At 48.4% G+C, this 25,177-nt stretch overlaps 7 protein-coding genes across 7 annotated transcripts; 4 read left to right on the forward strand and 3 right to left on the reverse strand.

The window, feature by feature from the left end:
• The first annotated feature begins 5,973 nt into the window (after positions 1–5,973).
• F5147DRAFT_707858 (uncharacterized protein) lies at positions 5,974–7,334 on the forward strand. Its single transcript, XM_041438099.1, has 5 exons — positions 5,974–6,288; positions 6,349–6,573; positions 6,625–6,813; positions 6,859–6,955; positions 7,016–7,334. The coding sequence occupies exons 1-5, from the start codon at positions 6,274–6,276 to the stop codon at positions 7,156–7,158; spliced, it is 669 nt and encodes a 222-aa protein (XP_041290125.1). The 5' UTR covers positions 5,974–6,273; the 3' UTR covers positions 7,159–7,334.
• A 404-nt stretch (positions 7,335–7,738) lies between these two features.
• F5147DRAFT_707861 (uncharacterized protein) lies at positions 7,739–10,057 on the reverse strand. The gene is made up of 9 exons (XM_041438100.1): positions 9,840–10,057; positions 9,709–9,779; positions 9,612–9,650; positions 9,551–9,562; positions 9,417–9,498; positions 9,229–9,367; positions 8,958–9,176; positions 8,599–8,907; positions 7,739–8,547 (listed from the first exon to the last, which is right to left on the reverse strand). The coding sequence occupies exons 1-9, from the start codon at positions 9,912–9,914 to the stop codon at positions 7,907–7,909; spliced, it is 1,587 nt and encodes a 528-aa protein (XP_041290126.1). The 5' UTR covers positions 9,915–10,057; the 3' UTR covers positions 7,739–7,906.
• Positions 10,058–11,230: 1,173 nt separating this feature from the next.
• On the forward strand, positions 11,231–11,737 carry F5147DRAFT_543092 (uncharacterized protein; the record flags this gene model as incomplete). Its single annotated transcript, XM_041430277.1, has 1 exon — positions 11,231–11,737. A coding segment is annotated over one exon (507 nt), but the record flags the coding sequence as incomplete, so codon positions are not given.
• Positions 11,738–11,883: 146 nt separating this feature from the next.
• Positions 11,884–13,705, forward strand: F5147DRAFT_707867 (uncharacterized protein). Its single transcript, XM_041438101.1, has 3 exons — positions 11,884–12,492; positions 12,567–13,187; positions 13,240–13,705. Exons 1-3 carry the CDS (start codon positions 11,907–11,909, stop codon positions 13,338–13,340), a joined length of 1,308 nt encoding a protein of 435 aa, XP_041290128.1. The 5' UTR covers positions 11,884–11,906; the 3' UTR covers positions 13,341–13,705.
• A 503-nt stretch (positions 13,706–14,208) lies between these two features.
• On the reverse strand, positions 14,209–15,673 carry F5147DRAFT_707871 (uncharacterized protein). The gene is made up of 3 exons (XM_041438102.1): positions 15,190–15,673; positions 14,870–15,132; positions 14,209–14,564 (listed from the first exon to the last, which is right to left on the reverse strand). The coding sequence occupies exons 1-3, from the start codon at positions 15,562–15,564 to the stop codon at positions 14,408–14,410; spliced, it is 795 nt and encodes a 264-aa protein (XP_041290129.1). The 5' UTR covers positions 15,565–15,673; the 3' UTR covers positions 14,209–14,407.
• Positions 15,674–17,770: 2,097 nt separating this feature from the next.
• On the reverse strand, positions 17,771–18,080 carry F5147DRAFT_526983 (uncharacterized protein; the record flags this gene model as incomplete). Its single annotated transcript, XM_041430009.1, has 2 exons — positions 17,771–17,890; positions 17,949–18,080. Coding segments are annotated over 2 exons (252 nt in total), but the record flags the coding sequence as incomplete, so codon positions are not given.
• A 2,633-nt stretch (positions 18,081–20,713) lies between these two features.
• F5147DRAFT_581118 (Glutamate/Leucine/Phenylalanine/Valine dehydrogenase-domain-containing protein) lies at positions 20,714–24,663 on the forward strand (the record flags this gene model as incomplete). The annotated part of the gene is made up of 16 exons (XM_041431589.1): positions 20,714–20,902; positions 20,963–21,243; positions 21,299–21,664; positions 21,716–21,963; positions 22,010–22,313; positions 22,365–22,496; positions 22,543–22,746; positions 22,802–22,918; positions 22,969–23,011; positions 23,061–23,160; positions 23,211–23,438; positions 23,488–23,703; positions 23,753–23,840; positions 23,890–24,056; positions 24,106–24,533; positions 24,595–24,663. 16 exons carry the CDS (start codon positions 20,714–20,716, stop codon positions 24,661–24,663), a joined length of 3,180 nt encoding a protein of 1,059 aa, XP_041290131.1.
• Positions 24,664–25,177: the final 514 nt, after the last annotated feature.

The raw sequence follows: 25,177 nt of genomic DNA on the forward strand, positions 1-25,177 counted from the left end.
GGATAGTCACCCAATAGCAGTCGTTCCTTAGTCTTTTTCTTTTGTCCGGGGTTCAGCTACTTATCTGCAACATCATACTGTTAGTCATCAATAGTGATGTGCACGGCCCGGCTTCAGGCCGTGGGCCGGCCCAAGCCGAGCCTGATTAGGCCGAGCCAAGCCAGGCCCAAGTCAGGGCCTGACCACGGCCCAGGGCCCGGCTTGACGTGTTGAGAAGCCTGAGCCAGCGGCTCAGGCCGCGGCTTTAGTCCCTGCACATCCATCATCGACATCCATGCGTCCTTACTTTAGGGAGTCGAATCGTCTGTTACAGACTTCCATGGACATCCGGACATCAGGTATGAGTTTATTTACTATATCTAAATCTGTCTAACCATTACTACTCTAGTCTCTTCCGCAAATCCAACAAACACTTCATATGTCAGAAACCCAGGTGAGTTGCCCATCTTTGTGCTTCGCACCGTCGATGTTACTCTATCTCATGTTGCTTTGTGTTCGAAGTATACTTTTTCATCACGATCTTGATCCTTTGTAGTGGGATAAAAGGTATTCATGGCTATGGTACTGGTACGTCGCTACCCTTGCTCTAACTTGAAAAAATCTAATGGTCGGAATGGTCCATACAGACAGTGACGATGAGCCACGTGTAGTGCATCCAGTGCGCAAAGTCAAACCGACCGCTGCACTCCTGGAGCACTCCGAGAAGGCAGCTCTCCCTTCTCAAACAAGAGCCATCAACGCCTTTCATACTGCAGAGGCATTGAAGCGCACCACCGATGACACCCATCCTCCGGCCACCAAACCACCACAAGCACCCATCCCGTCTGCTCCTGCACCAAATGTCGACACCACCGCACCTGAAACCACCAGCAAAAGGGCACGTGTCGAAGAAATCAATGAAGATGAGATATCCGGTGATGACGAACGCGAAGATGCATGGACGAATCCAAAGTGTAAGTCTATCTGCAAGATAATGTACCTTCCTGACCTAGCGTCGTCAGGCAAATGAGTCCATCGCAAGAAAGCTGCTAAAGCTCAAGAAGATGTTGACGAAGACGGTATTCTTGCAGATATTGATGTCCAGCCCATCATTGATGAATCTCCCACACACAAGGATAAAACTCGCGACATCGACCAATTCTTCAGTCAACCGTTGGAGTGCACTCACACTAATGGCAAGGTCAAAAAACATCGAAAGTGCAAAGTTTGTCCGTACATTGTCACATCATTTGCATATGTCTTTACATCACTAACACTACATATTTTAGGGCTCAATGTACCATTGTAAACGAGACGTCAACCCTCCGCCGTCATGCAGAAGCCAAATTCACTGTATGTTCTCATTTATTTATTTGTTGATGTACTAGATCTAAATGTCCATAGGGAAAATACTGTACATGGGCCAAGGCCAACGCCTTCACATCTAAATTGCCGGGTGACATCGCAGCCAAGAAAAAGAAAGCCGCACAAGCACAGCAAATGATTGATGCGCACTTGACTGAGCGCAAATTGCCAGAGCGCGCCATCCCTTACACCCACCAGAATTTTAGAAAAGCTGCAATTGAGTGGCTTGTCGCCACAGATCAGGTAAGACTCATTCATATTGATATTGTCGGCTGTAAACTAACAGAATTTAGCCCATACAGGCTCTTGAGCACCCTAAGTTCAAAGAAATGATAGATGTTGCCTCGCGTGCTACACAGGGTGTCAAGATTCCAGGCCGAAAGGCCACGCGTGCTGAAATCATACGTGTTTTCAAGAACCATTTGACCAAACTCAAAAAGAAATTGAATGTATGTATTATTCTTCACAGTATCTGCTCTTATCTGACATGATTTTAGAGCCAATCCGTCAGCGGTGCAATCAATATCACATGTGACGCGTGGCAGGCCGATGACTCGGATGGTTATTTTGCTGTCACTGGACACTGGATCGAAGAAAACGATCCAATGCAATGGGTACCTGGGAATGCATTACTTGGCTTTACTCGGCTCAATAATGCCCATAATGGCCAGCGCCTAGGGGGTGCATTATTCAAGGTGCTTGATTGTGTCGGTGTCGCACACAAAGTCAGTAAAAATTCCACCTCCTCAATGACTGTGCTTATATCTCGACCTAGATTGGCCACGTCACATGCGACAATGCAGCAAACAATAGTACCATGCTGCAGGAATTCTCGAAGTTGTACGAGGCGAAGTACCACAAAGATTTCCCGTGGCGTCAACGCAAGATAAAGTAAGTCTTTTCGATTTGGTTGATGGAACTGCTAACAACCCTGACAGTTGTTTAGCGCATGTTATTAATCTCGGCATGCAACGACTCATCAGTACCTATAGCAAGGCACCCCACTACGACCCCCATAACCCGCATGCTCACAAACCGGATCTAGCTCAGAGGGTCAATCGTGACGAGATTGGTCTGGTCCGCAGTATCTGTGTCAAAGAACGTTCCTCGGCGAAATGGAAAGAGCTATATAGAACTGTTCAGACAAAAGCAGGTGTCTCTTTGCCAACACAACTACTAATTGATATGAAGGTCCGCTGGTCTTCGACTTACATTATGCTTAATTGTGCCGATTGCAACAAGCAGGTATGATACACCACCACACCTTTTTGTTCTTACTCTGACTTGCCATTACAGCATGTCGATATGTTCGTGTATGAAATGGGACACCAAGAGCAAAATTTATCGAAGCGTGCCAAAATCGACTTTCTGCAATTGACATCTGCGGAGTGGACACGGGTTGGCCAGTTCACGGACCTTCTTTCATATGCCGACGTGGCACAGCAAGCTTTCTCGTCCGATCGAGGATCAACTCTCCATCTTGCAATTCCTGCACTGGAGACGCTTCACAAATCATGGTCTTCATGAGCGAAAAGGCCCAAGTATATTCAGTTTGCCAGCACACTCAAGGCAGCAGCAGAGAAGCTAGATGAATATTATGAGAAAACTACAGACACTGCTGCCTATGTTATTGCCATGTGTTCGTCATTTTCTATTCCAATCATTCTGACTCTAACATACTCTACCATACTAGTACTTGATCCGACAGCCAAACTCGCATACTTCAAAAAGCACTGGCCATCGAATTTGCTCGATGATGTGCTTGCTTGTGCCGAGAACGTCTTCGAACAACGCTACAACGAGCTCAATCAGTCACTTGCATTGTCGCAGCCTGCAACTACGAAAAGTAAGGTTGGCAGCCTCAAGAAACTCATTCGGGAAGTTCAGAGTGACTCTGAAGATGACTCCGAGGCAGAACCAGGTGCCGCGTCCATTGGGGATCCATCAAAACCATGGAGGGCTGAGTTCACAAGCTATATCAAAACCATTGAGGCCGCTCCCTTGGCAGGTATGACCACTATTCAGTGGTGGGGTGTAAGTCACTTTCACTTGCTACTCACTCAATGCTGACTATTGTTTTAAGATCAATGCCCTAAGGTATCCAGTGTGGGCTTCGCTGGCAAGGGATTACTTATCCATTATGGCAGCATCTGTCTCGAGCGAGCGAGCTTTCTCGCAAGGAGGCATCACGATCACCAAGCGGCGTAATCGGCTGAAAGGAGACATCGTCGAGGCTCTACAATGCGTAAAGTGTTCTCTTCATAATGAACTTATATTCCGGGAGCCTGGTCCCTCATCCCTTACAGAAGAAAGTGAAGATTCCGAACATGGGACTGGCGGGTTAGAAGTCGAGCCAGCAGATGATGAGGGGTGGGATACACTGATTTTGGAGGAGGAAGAGTCTGATGTTGATTCAGCAGACGATGACGAAGTACTGTAGGACTCGAGCGCTACTTATATTGAATTTCGAGTCATTTTGTTTTTGAAAGCCGTCGTTGAGCCCAAGCCAAGCCGTGGCTTTGGCCTGGCTTTGGCCCACGGCTCGGCCTGAGGTTTTGCGAAGCCCAAGCCCCCAAAAGCCGAGCCCAAGCCGGGGCTTTCAGGCCGAGCCGGGCCCACACATCACTAGTCATCAATAACAGCCGGCTCCTTGGCGTGTTGAGGAGCTGTCTCTGGCTACATTGGTGTTCGTACTAGGGCGTGACATGGGTGAGGGTTACCCGGTGAAGGTTCAACGATACAGCGAGGCACGAACAAAGGTCCTGACTGTATCTATAAATGTTGTAAGGTCACGCGTTGCCTAGTCTGCTATACTTGAGACGACAAGTGCGTTCGACCCTAAAGGGGAAGCGAGTGCAGCAAGGATCTAGAGGTATGCGCTGAAAGCGCTACTGGTTGGCCAATGTGAAGCGCAAGAAAGCGCAGGTGCGCGCAAGGCGCGGGAATGCGCGCGTGTATGGTGCGAAGCGCGGGAAAGCGTGCGCGTGTATACAGATACGAGAGAGAGTAAGAGTGAGTTTGCTTAAGTGATGATATGATGTAAGACAAGAGAAGAGAGATGCGAGGTGTAAACAAATAGATTTCTACTATGTTCTGCTAGGTAAATAGTGGGTAGTAACCAGTAAGTCCTCTGTCGTTCTGGTGGGAGAGTAAGTGAGTAAGTCATAGTATGTACTGCTGGCGCTTAAGTATGGCGCCTAAGCGCTGTCATGCGGAGCCGAAGCGCTACCGAGTAAGGTATGTAAAGATATATGTAAGTAAGGGTCCATGATAAAAATAAAGATGGAACGATAAGCAAATGTGAGAAATGGAAATATACGCACTAGGGAACTTGGTGGACAGTGGATGGATGCTTCCGGATGGCTGGCACTATAGGGCGCTCAAGCGCGGGAAAGCGCGCGCGCATATACATCGTGAAGCGCGGGAAAGGTACCCGTGCAAGTTGCGCATTGCGCGGGAAAGCTGCGCCTCATGTAGGAATAGCTGCGGGTAGCACACAGAGTGATGCTACAAGTTCGCGCCATGTACTCCCCAGTGAAAACTGCCATATTGCACAATGAGAGGCATGAGTCTCTACACCGGGTACCCACCCGGGTGCCACTCACAGATGGAACGTGGGTCGGGTGATATGGGGTGGTGGGTGGTACAGGTGGCTCACCCGCACGGGTACGGGTCGGAGGGCTTGCTAAAGTTGGGTATCCACGGGTACCCACGGGTGGTCTAGTACCCCAATGAGAGGTATGAACCGGTGCCGAGTGACAAATTAGTTTCAGATGAATATTGTACCCTCCCTACTTGCACTTATCCGATGTCAAAATCAAGCTCGCTGAGGTACTATAACCGTGGTATGAAGGTTCTGAACAGGTACTAAGCAGTGCTGTATGACCATAAACTATTTTCAAACGGATTTTAATTTTTAGTCCTTATCCGAGTCAGAGCCTGTCAACATGACGCCAACCGACATCTATTCGAGATGTTTAAATTCGATGTGTGCTGCCCTGGTGGCCTGGTCCCTCTCTCCGAGTCTCTCGTCATCAGTTAATTAAACCTCAATCCTCCATGTCGAGGAGCAGTTTCAACTCAGCTTCGAGCGCATCTTTGGCACCTAACTCGCCAGCAACAAATACATGCCGTTGCGCGGTCAATAAATGCCCATTCAACTCAGTAGCGGATCCTCTCTATATCGAAAGGGTAAAGCTCTTTCAAGGCACAGGTTGCCGTTGGATCTTGGTTCAATACACCCCTTATGCCCGATCTCAGCATCGCTACAAAAATCATGCGAAAGAAAATGGGAAAGGAGAAGGGAGAAGGGAAGGGAAAAGAGGATCCCTCACGCCGTGACACAATTGATGTTGACTCTGATTGATTTTTTACATATATTTCATACATATGTTCTCATATGTACTACAGTACAGTTCTACATAACATATACTAGTTCACCCGCGGGTGACCCATACCACCTGCAGGTCCACCCATGGATCCACCCGCACCCGTGATACTCTTACCCGTACGGGTGCGGGTAGGCCTCTGAAGTTCCATCTACCCGCGGATTGGGTACGGGTGCCACCCGGGTCCACCCATGTCACGCCCTAGTTCGTACGCCTCCCTAAATCCTGCGAGACTCATTAGGGCTTCCACATAGAAACTTCCAACGCATACCTCAAGCGCACATAAGTTATAAAGGCTTCCACATAGAAACTTCCAACGCATACCTCAAGCGCACACAAGTTATAAAGGCTTCCGCATAGAAACTTCCAACGCATAGTACCTCAAGCGCACATAAGTTATAAAGGCTTCCGCACAGAAACTTCCAACGCATACCAGTTCAAATGCTGGTATGCTTATGCAAGACCATCTCAAGCGCATATAAGCCAATGTCAAGGTGCAGTATACGTAGACTAGCTGCACTCTTTTCTTTGACCTCTCGACATGGCTTTACCAGAGGTACGTTTTCAAAATGTAGTAAGACTTACTAGCTAGGCTTATATGACTGAACCACGCTAGACTTTCAGCATTCATGGGCCTCGGACTTCCGACGAAAGCATACTTGCTGAAGACCGAATGCTCCCAAGAGCTCTTCGTGACACGTCCTTTATAACGAGATCACTCTGTCTTCTTGCAATGGGACGCCCCGATCTTGAACTCCATTGGGAGTCACTGCAATCCGAGGACGCATTCAAGAACGTGAGGGAAAGGCAATGCTCTATCCTGACCAACACTGTCACCGCAGTAAGTTATTCAACTCCTCGCTGGCGCTTACACAGTCTAAAACTTCAGAAGGCTGGTTTGCTTCTCGCGACAAGTGGTGTTTTCGTGACCGCCGTCTCTCCCGCGCCGTATTTTGACTACACCTCGCCTGCCCCCTATTTTCTACTCTTCATATCACTTATGATGGCCATGATTGCAATGTTGACATCTGGCTTGGGCATGATACGTTGGCTACATGCCGATCGCCAGTGGACTCAAGAGGTGAGGGTTATTTTTCTTTGACAACATTCACTAACTCATCATCAGCAAATCAAGCAAGGCGGTTATTTCCTCTTGTCCCACCTCTTATCAATGGTCATGCCCATGTTCTTTGCTGGCCTGTCTCTGAATTGCTTCATATTTGGTGGGTTGCTCGACTAATGCTGTGCTCTCTCTTGGTCCTCATGTACTGCTTCGTCCCCAGCAATGTTGATAGCAGGCTTCTGCTCTCAGAACACTGTCTGCCTCATCCTCACTGCGGTCTGGCTCGTCGCATACGTCGTCGGCGTTGGGTCGATGTCCATTGAATTTATGTGGATGTTGGCCAGATATCTTAGGTCACGCTAACCTAGACACCGCCAGGAGTCTCCACCTACAATGCACTACACAGTGCTTGTTGGTTAGGCATACAGCAAGGTATAGCCCAGCATGGCGGGGTGGACGATACTTAAGTAGATAATATGTGCTTCATTTTTTCAATATCAAAGAGGTATTGAGTTGCTTTACCAATCTTTACATCGGATCGAATAACCAGCGCGTGAGCTTGACTCAAATACTCACTAATTTTGAAGGTTCGCTTCTGTCTTGCTGCCTCCCACTCTGGCAGACTGACAGTACCCTTCGACCGCAGTGGATCAGTAAGGTGTGCTTGTCTACACTGCAAAAGATATAGATCAAGAAGCACCGACAAGAGGTTTTTGATTCATCCATGACGTCACTCAATACATCATGAGCTTTCTTCACACCGAATTGGACGCCGTCAAAGTTTCCATTTCACCTGTCCAAGACGGAAGAGACTCCACGGAGTGTGGCAATATCGTTTCATGATTGGCTCTACTGATTTTTGCACATCTTGCTCAGAACTGCGCGTTAAGGGAGGCGAGGAAGTGGGATGACGGCTCTTATATCTCCAACTCTTGCCCAGCCTGATGGGTTTACACAGGAGAGTTGTTGCACACGGTCACAACATAAATCAGTCCGCAAAATTTGATAGCAGATAAACTTATGAACCAACGTGGCAATATTAAACAAAGAACTGCACTTGTCGTCTATTTTCCACCCCCCCGAATCGCATGATTCTGCCTGTAACCATGATTCACAGCAAGAGGTCATCTCCACCACTCGCAGAAGCAGATGTTCCGCCAGAGGTGCCTATACCACCAAAATTCCCGAATCCGCTACCCATCCCCATCTGGGTTGCACCTGGTTTCTGACTTGATGCCCAAATACCAGCCTGGGCTTTCTCTTTCTCGAGATCTTTAATAGATTTACCAGTATTCCCAGATTTGACGGTTGGAGTCGTCGATAATGTGCCTAGAGACAACGACCACAAGTCCTCGAAGTTCGATGACGATTTCGGGGGTGCAGCAGGTGAAGCTTTTGGGGGTGGAGCTGCGGGGATGATTGGGGCAGCTGACATTGATGTTCGGACAGATGTCGTAGGCGACAGCGGTGTCGACGTAGACCACAAGTTGCCGGATGACCCGCCAGCAGTAGTAGGGAAAAATTGCCTGTTTGTGGGAGAAAGCGCCCTCGCAGAAGTGTTGGAAAATGCAGCGGGTTTAGGAATTTGTGATCCAAGTGATGGGCTCATGGTGGGTGTTCGATTGGCAGGAGGGCTTGTACTCCGTAGCATCTCCATCAACGTAGGCTTAGTGGAGAGAGAAGCAGATGCTGGGGCAGGTGAAGATGGTGCGGGTGAAGACGGCGCAGCTTGGAAATCAGCAAAATCATCATCTGCATGAGTCACATAAGTTATCTGAAAGAACCTTCTAATGGGCGCCTCACCATCGAGACTGACATTACCTACGGATGGAAGGGCTTTGTTCTTGTTGGACACGGGGTTGACGCTGGTAGCGACCACCGGCTCGTCACTGAAGCCACCCAGGAGATCGACGTCAGGTTCTTTCGGCTTCGAAGGCGCAGGTTGCACCGGACGAACAGGAGAACCAACTGATTGTGTGCCCTGACGGGACTCAGTATGACTCCTACTGACAGAACCTGATCGTCTGACAACAGTCTCGTCGTCCCCAGCAGTGTACTCCTCAAAGTCCTTTCTACCATTGCTATCTCTGAAACCAGAATTGCCTCCGTAATCTATCACAACGTGAACAAATGATGAATTTTGAGATCTATAAGACTCTCACCATCTCTACCACTCATTCTGTCGCCATAATAGCCTCCACTTCCACTCGAGAAGCTATCGCTGCCAAATCCACCGAAGCGGCTGCCACCCGAGCTGAAGCTCATGGAATCGTTGCCAGTGCCAGTGTATTTATGGCGATTGGCTTTCGCTTTCCGTCGCTCCGTGCGGATGGCATCTACATCGGACAATAGGTCTACCAGTTCACGGGCCCGGTTGCGGACTATATACGCAGTACGTCAGAGGTGTCGTTTGGTTCGCTGTCAGCTGCATACCATTCTGGCCCTCATCTTTGCCCTTGTCGTCTATATAATGGAAATTTCTGAGCATCTTGAGTGTGGAGATGTGGGAACGAGAGTCGTCGACAACTCTCTCACTGCCGTGTTTGATTAAGTATTCAAGCAGTTGGAGGGCCTGTAGGCGTATGTTAGTGGGAGGGCTGGATAAAACACAAACAGCCTACCTTGTAAATCTGTCTCCACTGTCGTGCCTCTTTTTCCATAAACCGGGCATATATACACGGCATGATCTCATTGAAGTTTTGGCTAGGGTACGTCAATGGGGCATACAGTCGGAACCCTGGAGTAACAGGCTTACAAGTTGAATGTCCTATGCAAAATGTCAATTGACATTTAATATGATATAGAAAGTCACTAACCCTTGAGCAATTTCTTGCATTAATGTGGAACTGGCGCCCCTGCGTTGCCCTGTGAGTCTACTACGCCCTGCATTGAGCTTGGTCGTGATATGCTTACCAAGGTTCGTCATTAGTCGCCTCCCTGACTTTGGATTCCATCTCGCTGACATTAAGCACAACATTTTTGGCCTATATCATGAACTATCAGCATGTGTAATTGCAATTGCCCTGCTTTTCGTTGCCACGTACTTGGTTGTACATGTTCTTGAGGTCGTAAACAGTCAGGTTTGACAGGGTACTCGCCAGGGAGTCGAAGCGATCCATGGTGGGCAAAATCAAGGACACAGCTGGCAGCTCAATGGAAAGCGCGGTTACGGTCTGAATGTGCAGCTGCCACCGCCTCAGCTGATGATTATGTAATCAATTCTCGATGATCATGTGATCTCGACGCGTAAATGGAGTCGACCCCTGCAGAAGGGGTTGATACTGATCTAGTGGTTCTACTCGGAGAACTGATCTGGATTCTGGAACAGGGATTCTCTTGGCTCCGTCTAGATTGTCAACGTTCGTTGCATTCGTGCTGGTTTAGGTCGGCCTTTGTTGCCCAGTTGCTTGGCGGTAGTGACGATTCAGGACGTGACGTCCTGTTCCTACTACTGTCCCCGTGCCTCACCAGAACAGAGGTTCAGCGCATTCGATCCAGCACATTATAATTGGCGGAGTGACTGTACGTTCGACGATTCTCGCATATGCGCCGCACTGACTCGCATAGTAGAGGTTTTTGACGAGAGATGCATTCATTTCTCTCTCATATCCGAAGCCGAGGTATTGGTAACCATTCCGCTGCCGCTCCGCCTTTGCAACCAGAAAACTGCTGCATCGTCCCGCCCACTTCTGCCCTCAGTTATGGTGTGGATTCAACCATCGAAACATCCCCGGCAGTGCGTCATGGCATGGACCAGAGGATTCTCGAGAATCCGAGTTCATACTTGGACATGGCTGATTCAGAATCTCTGCCTCGCAGCTTAACTCCCAGAACTCGGAGACACACTGTAGATGTTAGTAGTTGGGGGCTTCGCAATATACTGCGGGCAAAACCCATCTCCGAGAGTGTATGCGAAGTGGATAAACCTGGGTCAGACTCACCAGCTCATGAAACAACTCTAAGCGAGTCAAAATCAATTGACCCCCTAGCTGCACCTGGGGACTGGTCCACGTTTGGTCGCCGACGAGTGCGCAGCTCCCCAATGATACCAGGATTTGCAGAAGTCAGTCCCACCAAAGACACTACCAGACGAACGTCACATTCTCCTTCGCTGAAGAGAAGTAACAGCAATAAGAGTGGTGAAGGCCTCACTGGCTCAGCAGAAAGTTTGCACTCTATCGTCAGCTCCCATAGTGTGTCACGATCCTCCATAGCACATCGCCATACATTAGCACAAACAAGCAATAGGGGATGCACCTTAACGACATCTGTCAATAATCACACAAGCAGCTCATCTATCCATTCCAAATCATCACCAACAGATATCGTGTCCTCTAGGCTGCATCCACGAACACCCAATAGACCACGATCCAATACGTCTCCGACAGCCCGCCCAACTGCATACTTCACTACACCTATCCTTCGCGAACTGGGATTCGACTCTCCCGGAACATTTGGCCATCCGACACCCGAGAGCCGATCCACGTTTACGTTTGCATGTCCATCGCCCCCACCCCCTCTGCCGCCCTTGAACCACCCGGCTTTGTCATCCTACCTCAAGGACAAAAACGTTAATAATATTACTCCCACAGCATTAGGTTTCGCATCGGACCGATCCAACTCATTTCCCAAACGTTCATCACGGATCCCGTCTGGCATTGGTGATGATTTCTTCGTATCGCTATCAATGAAATTTGGTCGATCTGTCCGACGTTCTGCAAGCCTCCCGAAGGTGCAGGATGTCTTTCCTCCTTCCTCGGAAGAGCAGCCTGCTGCTCAACGCCTCCGTACGCGAACAATATCTGACAATGCACGACCCCGTCGACGCAACAGTGCCTCTTGGAGTGCACAGCAAGCTACAGAAGGTGTCAACTCATCTTCAAACAATGCATGGCCCGCAGAGGTATCGCGCGAAATGCTGCGACTTTCGTTGGGTGAAGGGCTTGACCTCGTCAATTGGCCATCTGCCCAAAATGGTGTCCCGGGTCCGGGGTCCGAAACACGCGGTAGCAGCGTGGCGCAATTTCCTAATCAGGCGCCCATATCACGATCATTTTCTCTATCACCTTCACCACTTCGACCACGCTCCCCAGCTCCCCAAGGTAAGTCCAATGCTTACGGCATTCAGATATTGTTTTCTGCCGCACATTCCGAATTCCGCATCTTGTCTCTCTTTGTATTCATCCATGTATTTTCTTATGCGGTCACTTCAGTCACTCGTTTCACTCACTCACTCATTTGTTGTAGGCGGGGAACGTGCATCCCAGTCCCCATCCCCATCTTCATCTCCATCTTTATCTCCATCTCCACCTGCTAACCTTCCTCCTCCGACCCACCGTCACCGCCCAACAAGTTACGCGGACTGGCGCATGTCTGCGAATCCAAATGATACTCGCGTCGCTCCGGATGGCGCCACCTCGCCAAATTATACTCCTTCGAGACTAAACGTACCTATGGGTCCAAGCAAAATACAAGGTCATCCATCGTCTCAGTTTCTCCTCCCTCCCTCCATTGCTCCCACACCTGCACGTACTTCCCGCACAATCACCATGGATCCAAGTACCCCTACTCCTACCTCCCGTAACCATAGTGATAAGATCAAAGGCAAACGCAAAGCCGAAGACATAGACACCACACCGCCCGAGCAGAAAAAGGACGTGCAGCGCGCAACTTTCGCTGTCCCAGAGAGCTACCGAAGTACGTACCTTCTATTACGTCGCCCCTTCTCAACGGTTCCGAACGTGTATTGATTGCTGAATTTAATTACGCAGGTCAAAAGCTCTCTGCTTCATCTCACGCGCCATCATCGTACCACCGCAAGCGCGCCCGTATATCGTCCTCTCCTTTTGGCACCCCCATCCATTCGCGGCCTGTATCCACTCAGAGCCAGAGTATGAATTTAGAGCCAACGCCCGAAGTGGGCAAGTTCGGTTCCTGGTCGAGCCGAACGAGCGCTCGTATCCTCTCTAGTCCTAGCGTACCATCTCGTGCCGCGTCCACTCATTCGACCCGCCCCCAACAAACCCCCAACAAGAACTCCCTCACCAACTCAATCACCCAGAATCAGAATCACGCGAGACGCCAAAGCATGTCTCAGGCGTCTATCCCTATCAGTGCGCTCGTGTCCCCGCATGCACCTTCGATCGTGCCTTCTGGTAAATTCCACATGCGAGATCCTAGACGCCCGCCCAAGAAACTTGCAGAGACGCCTTGGACGCTGCATTTTCGTGGGGAGGATGAGCCTGGATCGCCTGTGCATGCGTGGTGCTTCTTTGTGGGATTCGTTTTGTTCCCTGTCTGGTGGATCGCTGCGCTCTTTCTCCGCACACCGCGCACGCGTGTTGTTGGTGATGAGAAGGGAGTTTCACTGGATGATCCGCAGATCGAGCATGGTGAGTGATTATATAATGGAGTGTTTGGGCCGAGATAACGAATGTGATGCAGACGCAAAAGCATGGCGGTTCCGGTGCCGTGTCATGTCTGTAGTGTCGCTGTTTACATACACCCCTTTCATCATTCTGGTGGTCTTCTTTGTCCGACGATAGCACTACACATAAACAAGTCACGCACATTTTGCATACCAAGGACTTCACTCTTACCCGCAACGTCACGTCACGTTTCTCATTACACTTATGACGTTCCGTTTTCTTGCTGCATACTTCACGCTCTATGCCAACCTCCTACGAACATTCCTTTCCATCGCAGTTTTCTTGTCCTATCCTGGTTCTGCGAACATTCATCGACTGCATTCATTCCTTTCACTTACTGTCTTCACTCGTTTCATGTGTTATTTGTCGACTTATCCGCGACCGCATTCCTAGAGTAGGTACCGCTATTAGTGTTGTTCATTGGTGTTGTGTTTTTACTAGTGTCATGGCAATCCAGCTGAGAGGATTTTGGGGAAGCACAAGCTTGGTCGAGTGGGTATCTGGGTAGATTACATATGAGTTGTAGTATACAGAGAAGCACGAACGTCGGAAGGCCACATAGTGAGATACCCCTCCAAATTCCTCATTCCCTCCACCAGTCCCCCGCGCGCTTTCACTTCTATGGGCGTATCGGTCCCCCTGGCGCAGTGTTTGATGCAGAAGCACCAGGTTCCGACTCACACTGGTCAGATGACGTAGTACTATCATTACTTAGTTGTGCCGCTGTCTCGATCGATAACGTCGAGCGTAGGTCACCTCTTCCAATTCGGAGTTGGGGAGCTCCAGTGAGTTGGCGATGAGTACTTGAGTCCTCTTTCACTGCTCGAGCGTCCTAGGCCCTGCACCAAAATTTCATTCAAGTACCAGAGTTGTATAGGGGTGGAAATAGTCATCGAGATCCGTGTTTGGGGCGAAGTTTACATGCCGAGCTCTATGTAGATCCTCAACTTACTGAAGGTCACATAGTTCACTCAATAGTACACACTGTTCAGCACATTCCTGTAACTGTCATTACATTGTAACGAGCAACAGACTTTGCCACAAAAGCTGAGCCTAGTGTCATCGAAATCCAACAGGGGTTCAAGGAAATACAAGGTCGGGCCTATGGGTGGATCTGTACGCGATGTAGTATATGGGTACTGTGGGAAGTCCTGAAAGTCCAAAGTCAAGTTCAGGGGGGAAAGCTACATGACGCGACACTCTTTGTCTCCCTTTCTGACTTCCTGCGCGCGTGCTGCCTCTTCTTGCGCGAGGATAAGCTTCTCTTCTTCTGTGAGAAGACCCCTATTGGCACGCTCTTTCATGGCCTTGAGCCTGCTCGCGCGCTCCTCCTTTGCGCGTCTATAGGAAAGGATATATAGATGTTGATACAGCGAAACATTAGATGGATTGATACATAGTGTGGTGTGTGAGATTAAGCAGATACGAAGATCGATGGGGGAATAAAAGACATTGGATCAAGGAAATTTGATGAGGTTGATTTAGTACAGTTTGTAGGTTTGGAAGATATGATTGGCGAAGGAGGTTTAGTTGCGGACAAAGGCGATGCAGATGTGGACGTAGGGGAGGTAGATAGAACGGGAGCGGGAGAAACGCTGGTGCGTTATGAGTGGATACTGAGATGAGGAAAGCGGACGTGTACTCACCGATCAGTCTTGGAGAATGCGTTTGGGACAGAGATGGAAAACTTGGAAAAGGATGGTGCTGATATCGCTTTGGAAGAAGGAGCGGGTCTGGATACAGCCACAGGCGCAGATTTGGCTGAGGATGAGCTGGGAGTGGCTGAAACAGGACTCGGTCTGATAGATGGCTTAGAGGTGGAACTGGTGTTCGGCCGTTGTGAAGTGAGCGACGGACAGCTATGATCGTTTGGGAAACGGTGCTGAGGGCAGAATTCTTTGTGGCATCTCTGTATGATTTCCATTAGTATCATTATGTACATCAAATTGACATATGTTCAACTCACATCACACCCGATGGGTGCAAATAATACCTTACCACACTTCCCCCTGGCACATATCTTGCTCCCACCCTTTCCTTGCTGTCTACCGCTAGCATTCATCACCTCGCAGAAACGGCTGATGTGTCTCTCCATGCGCACGTTCGGGTCCTCGCCGGGCGGAATCGCGACTGGAACACTACACAGAGGGCAGTTTGGTGCTACACGGTCCAGGTGAGCGTGGGCGGTATTGCAGTGTGGATGGAAGTGCTCCGAGCAGAAGGCAGGAGTGCCTGGACAGTGTGGACATTTGAATGGAAGGAAATCGAGGAGAGAGCAGTGAGGGTATGAGCAGGCCGTTCCGAGGCCCAGAATTTGGGCTCCTTGTTCATTGGAGGACATCGGATGTTTGGTGGTGATGGTGGTGGTGGTACTGGTCGACTTCAGAGCTTATAAAGGCCAGACGCGCGTCCCCCGACACGCAAGCACCCCCTCACAGGGCAACTTCAAGAACCTTCTCTGACTGCTTATGTCATCTACGACCTAGCTTACTAACACCGCTCTCGGAGTTTGAATCATCTTATAATGCAACGTCACTTACACTACACCGTCACTCTCCGAAAACCTTCCAAATATAGTAAGGTGTGGTAATCCCGTCCGAAATGCCATTCACATGGTTTTCTCACTATATATGACTATGAGCTCACGCCCGTTGTGCCGAAGGCACAAATCGAAGGAGCGCTACGCGCTCCTTCAGGGGAGGAAAATGAGTGTTGTTCCTTCGTCACAGGAAGCCAAGGAGGGCGTACGCCCTCCTTTGGCTTCCTGGCCTCAGGCTGCATCCTAATAAATTGTGCATTTTGAATAATTTTGAAAATACATTTATGAGCAATTCAAAAAAACTAAAAGTACAATCTACCACCACATAAAGTACATAGTACATAGTACATAGTAAGATCAGTCAGTTCTACATTCTTTGAGCAGGATTCTGACAAAATTACAAAATATATAACAGTATCATTGAATGTATCTGTTCTCCCATCTTTGCCTGTCAGAAAAAAGTTCCCAGGGTTTTAAGGCCTTGCAAGACATTTTAATGCTCTATTTGGAGGGTGTCCTTATAAGGGCTTTTAAACGGGTAAGATAATATTTTAATGCCCATTAAAAGGCACTTATAAGGGCCCTTTTGATGACCTTACATTGAGTTTTGCCTTGCCATGCCTCAGAACGGCCCGTTAAAATACCTTGTAAGGCCCTTGCTGAGCCAAACTTGTAATCTGGCAGTATTACAATGGTACCTAACTTTTTTCTGACACCTACCCATCTCCCAATTGTCTCCTACATCCTCCCATCTCCTGTCTCCCATCTCCCGTCTCCCGTCTCCCCATTTTCCTGTCCTCACATTCTCCAGTTTTTGAGTCTGCATTGTCTTTGTCTCCTTTTTTTATTTGAATCTTATCTCCTGTTACCACATTTGTTATCTCCCTGTCTGTGATTGTATCATATGTTGTTCCATTTATGTACATATACTGCGACAACTAACAATTACAGTAGGCAAAACACTCAAATCCCGTTGTCCCCCTGCTCAAACACCATGTATTACCAACATCGTGCTAAGTTTCCAATGGGCGACATTATTTGAGTCGCCGCTCGAAATATACATGAAAACCACGCGAGTTGCCAAAAAGAGGTTTAAGCGAGCTAAGCGCTCCCATGTGGCCGTTAGCGAAATAGGCGAAAGCCACGCGAGCGCCCGACCCTTCCCGCAACCATCGTACTTTACTTCTTAGATGTAAAAGCACCATATTCCCTAGCAAGAACTCACCAGTTTACTGATGAAGAACATCTGTGATTCTTGAAAATGATCTTGCTCACCCTAATCATCGAAGGTCTATTAACTACATCACATTCTGCCAGAATGACACCAGAGAGTCATGAAAGATAGAATAGGTTCAAACGGAGTAAACAAACATCTCACCTCTCCCACCTGCCTCCACAATATCGTCAGGCACCTCCAGTACATCACCCAAGTGCTCAGCATCTGTCGCCTCATGCGCCTCCTCACTCTGTCTCGCCCATCAGGCTGGAATATCGTAGGCATGCAAAGATATAGGTAGTGACCTAGACTGTGATGCCAGTGCGCAACGCACTATACTTGTAATACTAGATCCATCACGCAGTTGATGCTGTCAGCTTTGTATTGATTTTGACATGCGCGAACGACCAACCTCGTGACCCATTCTTGCTCGTCGAGCTGTACAGGCTCAAATTATAAAATTATTGAAGCGTTAGTGACTTCAGTGACTTCACTGCTGTTTCCTGAATTCCAAGTATCACTCCTCGCCGAATATGATGTGCTTCTTGTGTATTTGGAGACCACCTGTGATAGTAGGTGGACGACCAATCCCCTGCTCTATGGACAGTTACGCAAATTGGAACTGTAATGCCGACAAACATATGTCGTCAAGAAGTGTCATGTATCGCAGACATGCACTCTTGATGAAATAGATGTTGATTATATAAGAAGTACACAGTATCTGAAGGTGATGAGTGCGATGCTCTCCAGCTCAAAACAAGGAACCGACCTATAGAATAAGTAAAGCTAGGCGTAGGGCATAAGTTTTTTCAAGGTCGGCGTCTGCGCTCCGCTGGAATATGCCGTCTGGCAGAGTGCGTTCTTACGCCCTGGTCTCTTAGCGACGTTCAAATGCGCGTGTGCTGCGTGTGCCTGCGCGTGTCGTTGAGCTGAACGAGATCGATGGGGAAACGGGAAGATTGGTACGTACGCGTTTGAACTTGCCATTGCTGAGTGCTCTCCACCGTTTCTTTGTACCGCTGTGCGTCTTGAGTTTTGGGAAACTGGTGACGGCAGATGTGGAGAATTGTTTTGCAGTCATTACGAGGCGCGAGAGGAACATGGTAACAGGGTGTCAGGTGAGTCAATTGTACGACGTAACGAAATCGAATTCGAAGGCTCGACACTGGTGAGTCGAGGCCCAGTTCTACCGGTCATGCCGAAAACCGGCTGACAAAACTGGGTGTTCGCCGGCCGGCACAATGGTTGCCCTTCCAACCTTCGTCATCGACTCGGACATTGTCAAATTTAAAAGCTGCCCTAGATGAAGATCGTGTTGAATGAATACGAGGATCCAAAATAAGCGTCCCTGCGGAACTTGCGATGGTACGGCTGCATCATGTGCATGCATCACCGCGGATTTCGGGACATACGACGAACTCGCAATGAGCGGCCATCATGGACCATGGCAAGTCATGTCATGACGCATCACTCGTTGTTTCAGGTTCGGCATGTGTCCTGTCATGTTCTCTTATGCGAAACCCACCTAACCTCAACTGTAACTAAACCGTACAGGTTGATCTTTAGATCTCTTCAGCCCAATTAGACGGGTAGAACGAGGGCAAACTGCTATCAGTGTGTCACAGTACCGCTGATTTTCACCCCAACCGTCGGTACGTTTTCACACCTGTGCCAAAATTGAGTATGTTTATTCTAGGTAGCATCTCCGTTAGTCTTGGAAGTTCCACCAATGACACTGCTAATGGCAAAAGCAGCCTGTGCCTGCCTAAGAGTATTCGATTTCGAATCTTTCAAGCAAGTGGCACGTTTCCCGATAACTTGAATCCAATCGAAGATGCACACGCTTTCACAAATCCACAAGTTTTGCTCAGACTTTCTGGAGTTGCGGAACCAGTTGAAAGGTCATTCAGAGAAGGACCAACCACGGAGTTTACCATGCAAGACAAGCAAGGCTCCTCAAAGGTTTTTGCCGACTGAGACGGAGCTTCCCGAGTTCAAGTGAGTGATATTATCATTCGCGCGGGCCAAAGTGCTGACTGTGATCAAGAGGTGCCAGGTCACTCGAATATATATGGTGGCATTAACTTGCCACGGATTTAACTGACTACTCATGATGATCTTCGGGGATTCGCGCAGTAGAAGCTAGTAGAAGCAACCTCTAGACCCAATTAAACCATGAATGCGGGAAAGTACTATCAGATCTTATAATATACCGAGGCATAGGTTTCATACATTTTCCGTTGGTCATACAGGTGTCCATCGTTATCATCATGATGTTCGCTTCTTGCTGAAAACCAAGCTCGATACTTGAGTAAACCCGTGAGGGACTCCGACAGGCAGAAGCCAGGCAATACCAATCACGTAGCCCCAGCGTTGGTCGGTCCGAGCAGCAGTGAATTCCTTCAGGGCATGGCTGATGCTGTCACGAAATCCTACATCTCCTTCGACCGACCATTCTGGCGTGGAAGTATATCTCCAGATAGGACATCGACTCCACGAATGTGTCACAATGTACCTTGAGCACGTTCGAACTCAAGTTCGGTCCTCCATTGCCCATTCAGAATTATTCAACGCGTCGTTGTCATGCAGAGTAGCGTCAGGTGGGCATTTTTGAATAAAACGTGATATATCGTAACTTTAATCGCAAAAAAATTAGGTTCGGGGGACGACGCTGTGACGAAGCTGAAGGTCGGAATGGTACGCTATGGGTCAAGACATGAACCGGACCGTGCATGCCGCTAGCAAGCGCGAGTCATGACGCGTCACGCGTCAAGCCGTAAGCGCATACATGCCCATGTGCGCCCTGCACCAACAATAAGTAGGAGGGGATGCGGCTGTCCTCAAGTGAGAAATACGTATTCTGTGTCGTGGCAGATACAGTTTCGGTCCTTCGGAGAGGCAAAGCAGTGTAAGAGAACACGAGTTCGAACGTTCAGGTCCGCCGGCTGCAATAGCGAATTCGGATAAATGAGGTTTTCAAACAATATCATGGTTGATCCCATGATGCGATTCGATGAGTCAATATGACGCGGGAAGCTTCGAGAAGCATGCAATTGGTTCGCATTTCTACTCATTGAACTCGAAATAATTTTGTAGATTGATCTCGATGGAACCTCATCGACATCCTTAAAGTGGTTGCCATGCATCAATCAGTTACAACAGCACAGACAGACAGACTACTATTAGACTGTCAGTGATGGCGGTAACAATGGTGAACCTGTGGTAACCGAGTGCCGATTCGTGTCAGCGCTGACTGCAAAATGGAACGAGTCACCTGCTTCGCTATCGGGCACCTTGAAGAACCCGGTTGAAACAATAAGGGTCAGCTTCACCATAGTTATTATTGGATAATCCTATACGTACGATGTTAACTTGACATCCGTGCGCTCCTAGCGGAAATATATCATAATAATTACTGACCATGTGCATCAAGTACCAACCAACCATCGGAGACTGGTACCTGGTCAAGTGACCTTTTCCGAATTGTTCCTTATTTTTTTTTCTTTATTTGCCACTATTTTGACTTACATACCAGATTATACTTTGACAAGCCTAAGATCCGTACACAGAAGAGCTTGAGTTTTATGGTCCGTAAATCTGTATAAATACGAGGTGGATTCTTGGCACTATTCAAACCATTGTTGTCCTCCGATTCACTGCATCAATCGATTCTTGGTTAAGTAGACGCGACTTACCTGTAGATTTCCTATAGACCTCTAAAATCACTGCTAGACGATGTCATCGACGCCGTCCCAGCTTCTAGGAGTTCTCCCAAACAACCTCAACGGTCTTTCTGCTGCTAGCTCCAGGGCTAGTAGTGAGGCATCCTTGCAGCGTGTCAAGAACCTGCCTGGTTATACTACCCCAGTCTTCAAAGGCAAGGAAGAACAACGTGCCAAGGTGCAAGCAGATGTCGCTGCCAAGGTGATGCAATCCTTCATCTCTCAGTCACAGTAAGCATTGATATTGGTGCCACATCCATAGGGTTTCATTCCTCGCGAGCTGGTTGCAAACGAAGTCAACTGGTTCTATTCTCAGCTCGGTATCGATGACACCTACTTTCAAAATGAATCGCCTTCTGTAATATCTGATCACATCATCGCGCTCTTTGGTGCCAAGGTACTTGCCTATACTAAGCACGATCTCAATAAACTCGTCATCGACCTCGAGAGGATTGACGAGAAAGGAAATGGGGCGACTTTCATCCACACCAGTTTACCGGGTCTGACTTCCACCGAAGGGCCTGGTGCTACCTGTGAATCCAGGTATGTTTATCTGATACGGCTCACAATCGCTATGCCAATTTTGTGCCTGACACAGAATCGACTCTTTATACCTCGACAACTCAACTCCGTCGAATTGTTACCGCCTTGAGACTTTCCGATCCACTGGATCCATATCGGCGACAGCATCTCAACAACTGCGTTGTTACTTCATCACAAAGTGCAACTTCCCTTCTCCACCACCCCCCTCAACTCGGACTGATGGACTTACCGATATCCGTACGGTCTCCGATACCGCTTTCCTTGAGAAGGCGAGCCCGCATACTCTTGAAGTGTACCAGAAAATCATGTGGCAAGTCGAGAGCCGCTACGGTCCTGTCATGGAAGTATTTGAAGTCGAAGGCACTCGTGAGAGGCGTCTTGTCATCGGATACAAGATGGGCGGGACTTCCCGTTTCTTTAGGTATGTTGACCTATTTATGTTACAGTACGGTAGCCTTACGCTCATTTTCAGCGCTCTATCGAACCTCTATCACTTTTACCAGCTGTACTCGGCCCGCAAGTATGTAGAACAGTTCTCCAATGGAATCACGATAATCTCTCTATACCTGAATCCGATGCCTAACTCAACCGGCGCGCCGATCGAGCACTCCATATTCCAGGTGATGAAAGAAGCATCTCTTCTGTACTGTCTTCCAGACAACCCCTTTTTCCTCGATTCTGTCAACTCTGGACATGCTGTGCAAGAGGCGACCTATGCATGTATGCTCAACATTTCTGAGACAGAATCGAGTTAATTGTTCATTAGATTGTGGTTGGGTTTTCGCTCAACACTTCTGCAATCGCCTGGGTCCCGCGTACCTCCACCTCAAGAATATCTTGGACGAATCGAACCCCTCACACGCCGAAGTTCTCAATGATATCAAGAGACGCTTCAGGGAGGAAACTTTCACGCGGGAGAGTATTGCTCAAGTTATCCATGCACATTCGGAAATCGTGCGTTGTTCGTTTCACTCGAGATGTCACATTAATTCTTTCCAACAGATTCGTCTCCTCTATGTCAACTTCGCCATGGCACATTATCCGGCTGCAGATGAGGCATCACAGCTCGGGTGAGTCTGCTAATGTATTTGTCTTGGGTAACTTTGACGAGATGCGCCCAGTCCTACTCTCTCATACCAGCGTCTTCAAACCACGCAGCCTCTGTCTGACTCTGAGTTGTACGATAAAATCAGACGTACAGTCTTGAACAAGCAGGATCTCCAAGTTATCGAGAGTTTCCTCATTTTCAACAAGTGGGTCTCAAAGCGAATGATTGATTAGTAGCTGAACTTTTCGTAGGCACATTTTGAAGACGAACTTCTATCAACCCACCAAGGTCGCACTGTCGTTCCGTCTCGCCCCTGAATTTTTGCCTGAGATTGAATATCCAAACAAACCTTTCGGAATGTTCATCATCATCGGAAATGAATTCCGCGGCTTCCACATCCGCTTCAGAGATGTTGCCCGCGGCGGTATTCGAATCGTCAGGTCGCGGAACAAAGAGTACGTGTACCTTTTCTGGACTTCGGAATCGTGCAGCTGAGTTCTATGCAACCAGAAACTACTCTATCAACCAGAGGATGTTGTTCGATGAGAACTACGGATTAGCTGCCACTCAATCTTTGAAAAATAAAGATATTCCGGAAGGAGGAGCCAAGGGTACTATTTTGCCTTCGTGCGTTATTTCACTTCCCATCTTTGCATTTTTATGTACCTTTCACGTAGTCTTGGAGCGCCACCTAGACGCTGCTTCGAGAAATATGTCGATGTAAGTGCGCAATTACGCATCAATGGATGGGTATCAATCATTCAATTAGGCTATCATCGACCTGCTTATCCCTGGCCAAACTCCAGGGATTAAGGAACCCCTGGTTGACTTGTATGGAAAGCCAGAGTTACTGTTCTTCGGCCCTGATGGTAAGATTGCATATCCGATATACCATGGAGGCGACTGACATCTGGTAAAGAGGGCACAGCAGACATGATGGATTGGGCAGCATTACACGCTCGCGATCGTGGTGCCGAGACATGGTGGAAGTCATTTACCACCGGCAAGAGTGCCGAGCTTTTGGGTGGTATCCCCCATGATACATATGGAATGACGTCGCTGTCCATTCGTCAATATGTACTTGGCATTTACAAGCAACTTGGACTGAGGGAGAAAGACATCACAAAAGTTCAAACCGGTGGTCCTGGTACGTTTGGGCCTTTTACTCTTTGGAAGTCGTCCTTGACACTTTGCAGACGGGGATCTTGGTTCAAATGAGATACTCTTGAGTTCCGACAAGACCATTGCTATCATCGATGGCAGTGGTGTCCTTGCCGACCCTGCAGGTATCAATAGGGAGGAGCTCATCCGTCTCGCCAAATGTCGCCTGACCGTCGCTCACTTTGACAAGACCAAGCTGAGCAAGGATGGGTACCTTGTCAAGGTCGAGGAACAGGACGTTAGACTACCCTGTATGTTCAACTTTCTTAAATTTCGTTGTTATCTCACATGCTGTTCTAGCCGGTGAAATCGTTCTGGACGGTACCGACTTCAGGAATGGTGCTCACTTCCGTTTCAAGGCAGACCTTTTTGTGCCTTGCGGTGGACGGTATGTTTGCGTCACCACCTGCACGAAACATCAGCTCACGATCATTCAGTCCTGAAGCTGTGAACGTTTCTAATGTTGCTGCTTTGACGGATACAGAAGGCAAACCCCACTTCAAGTACATTGTTGAGGGTGCAAATTTGTTCTTCACGCAGCAGGCAAGGTTACACTTGGAGAAACGCAAGGTTGTCTTGTTCAAGGACTCTAGTGCGAACAAGGGTGAGATTGCTTTTTTATAATCTATTATCCGGTTTTGAACTTGCTTCAGGCGGTGTGACCAGCTCCTCGCTTGAAGTGCTCGCCGGTCTTGCCCTCACGACTCAGGAATACCTAGACCTCATGATCTTCAAGGACGCCAAGCCTTCAGATTTCTATCAAAAATACGTCAAAGAGATTCAAGAAAAGATTTCGGAGAATGCCGCAGCGGAGTTCCACTGTATTTGGCGCGAGCACGCCCGCCTCCAAGGCGCTAAGCCCCGAACGCAGATCTCGGACGAGTTGTCCATCAGGCTCAATAACTTGCAGGCAGAGCTTGAACTCTCTGACCTGTTTAATGATGTACCTAGTCGCAGGGGTGTCATGAGACGCGCTATACCCATTACCCTAGTCGATCAAGTCGGTCTCGACGCCCTGCTGGAGAGGCTTCCCGAAACATACCAACGTGCTCTATTCTCGAGCTGGGTTGCTTCGCATTACGTGAGTTTCAATGGTATCTCCTTTTCTTGCTGCCTGCTTATCCTTAACCTTCATCTTATAGATCTACAAATACGGCGTTAACAGCTCTAGTGTAGACTTTTTCCACTTCGCTCGGGATCTCGCGCGGTAATATTTGTTTCGGGACATGACTTTCGGACCACTACGTACTGTACATAGGAGAGGCCAATAATGCCATATGAGGACCGATAAGAGCTCCTTCTCTGCGCTTTCAATACGATGGACTATAATAATGTACCAAATGTGACACGACTTTATAAATTTGTACAAGGACACGCCTTTGGTGTCTGTTTCTATTTAACGGTGTCTACGGTAGCAATACAATGTTTGCACAGTCTTGTCCTTCGTTTGTCTCCGCAAATAGACACAGCGTGTCTCTTCGCGTTCTGAAGATCTGACCCTCGACAAAACCGTAGTATACAATTGACCGTGAGTAAACGGATCCTTTCGCAGGTCAAGCTTCCAAGGACGGTCCGCGCTAATGTCAACCATTGAATGCAACGAAAAGTTGATGCGTGAGATGCAGTGGCTCTCAAACATATCGAGAAGTTGGAAATCGACAATGCAGTGCAATCGCGCGCGCGCGCGTTTCTCACCAATCCCTTTTCCACCGAGAGATTTCCTTG

Source organism: Suillus discolor (genome assembly GCF_016758755.1).
Source record: "Suillus discolor strain FC423 chromosome Unknown F5147scaffold_48, whole genome shotgun sequence".
Classification (NCBI taxonomy): domain Eukaryota; kingdom Fungi; phylum Basidiomycota; class Agaricomycetes; order Boletales; family Suillaceae; genus Suillus; species Suillus discolor.

Excerpts from the sequence above, each read along its gene's own strand:
- F5147DRAFT_707858 (XM_041438099.1), top strand. Across the intron at positions 6,574-6,624 it reads TGACCAACACTGTCACCGCA|GCTGGTTTGCTTCTCGCGAC; the intron begins GTAAGTTATTCA and ends AAACTTCAGAAG. Across the intron at positions 6,956-7,015 it reads TCTGAATTGCTTCATATTTG|CAATGTTGATAGCAGGCTTC; the intron begins GTGGGTTGCTCG and ends CTTCGTCCCCAG.
- F5147DRAFT_707861 (XM_041438100.1), bottom strand. The coding sequence starts at position 9,914 with ATGGATCGCTTCGACTCCCTGGCGAGTACCCTGTCAAACCTGACTGTT. Across the intron at positions 8,908-8,957 it reads CAGAATGAGTGGTAGAGATG|ATTACGGAGGCAATTCTGGT; the intron begins GTGAGAGTCTTA and ends ACGTTGTGATAG. Across the intron at positions 8,548-8,598 it reads AGGTAATGTCAGTCTCGATG|ATGATGATTTTGCTGATTTC; the intron begins GTGAGGCGCCCA and ends TGACTCATGCAG.
- F5147DRAFT_707867 (XM_041438101.1), top strand. The coding sequence starts at position 11,907 with ATGCTTACGGCATTCAGATATTGTTTTCTGCCGCACATTCCGAATTCC. Across the intron at positions 12,493-12,566 it reads TGTCCCAGAGAGCTACCGAA|GTCAAAAGCTCTCTGCTTCA; the intron begins GTACGTACCTTC and ends TTAATTACGCAG. Across the intron at positions 13,188-13,239 it reads TGATCCGCAGATCGAGCATG|ACGCAAAAGCATGGCGGTTC; the intron begins GTGAGTGATTAT and ends AATGTGATGCAG.
- F5147DRAFT_707871 (XM_041438102.1), bottom strand. The coding sequence starts at position 15,564 with ATGTCCTCCAATGAACAAGGAGCCCAAATTCTGGGCCTCGGAACGGCC. Across the intron at positions 15,133-15,189 it reads TTGCACCCATCGGGTGTGAT|AGATGCCACAAAGAATTCTG; the intron begins GTGAGTTGAACA and ends GAAATCATACAG. Across the intron at positions 14,565-14,869 it reads GCATTCTCCAAGACTGATCG|ACGCGCAAAGGAGGAGCGCG; the intron begins GTGAGTACACGT and ends CCTTTCCTATAG.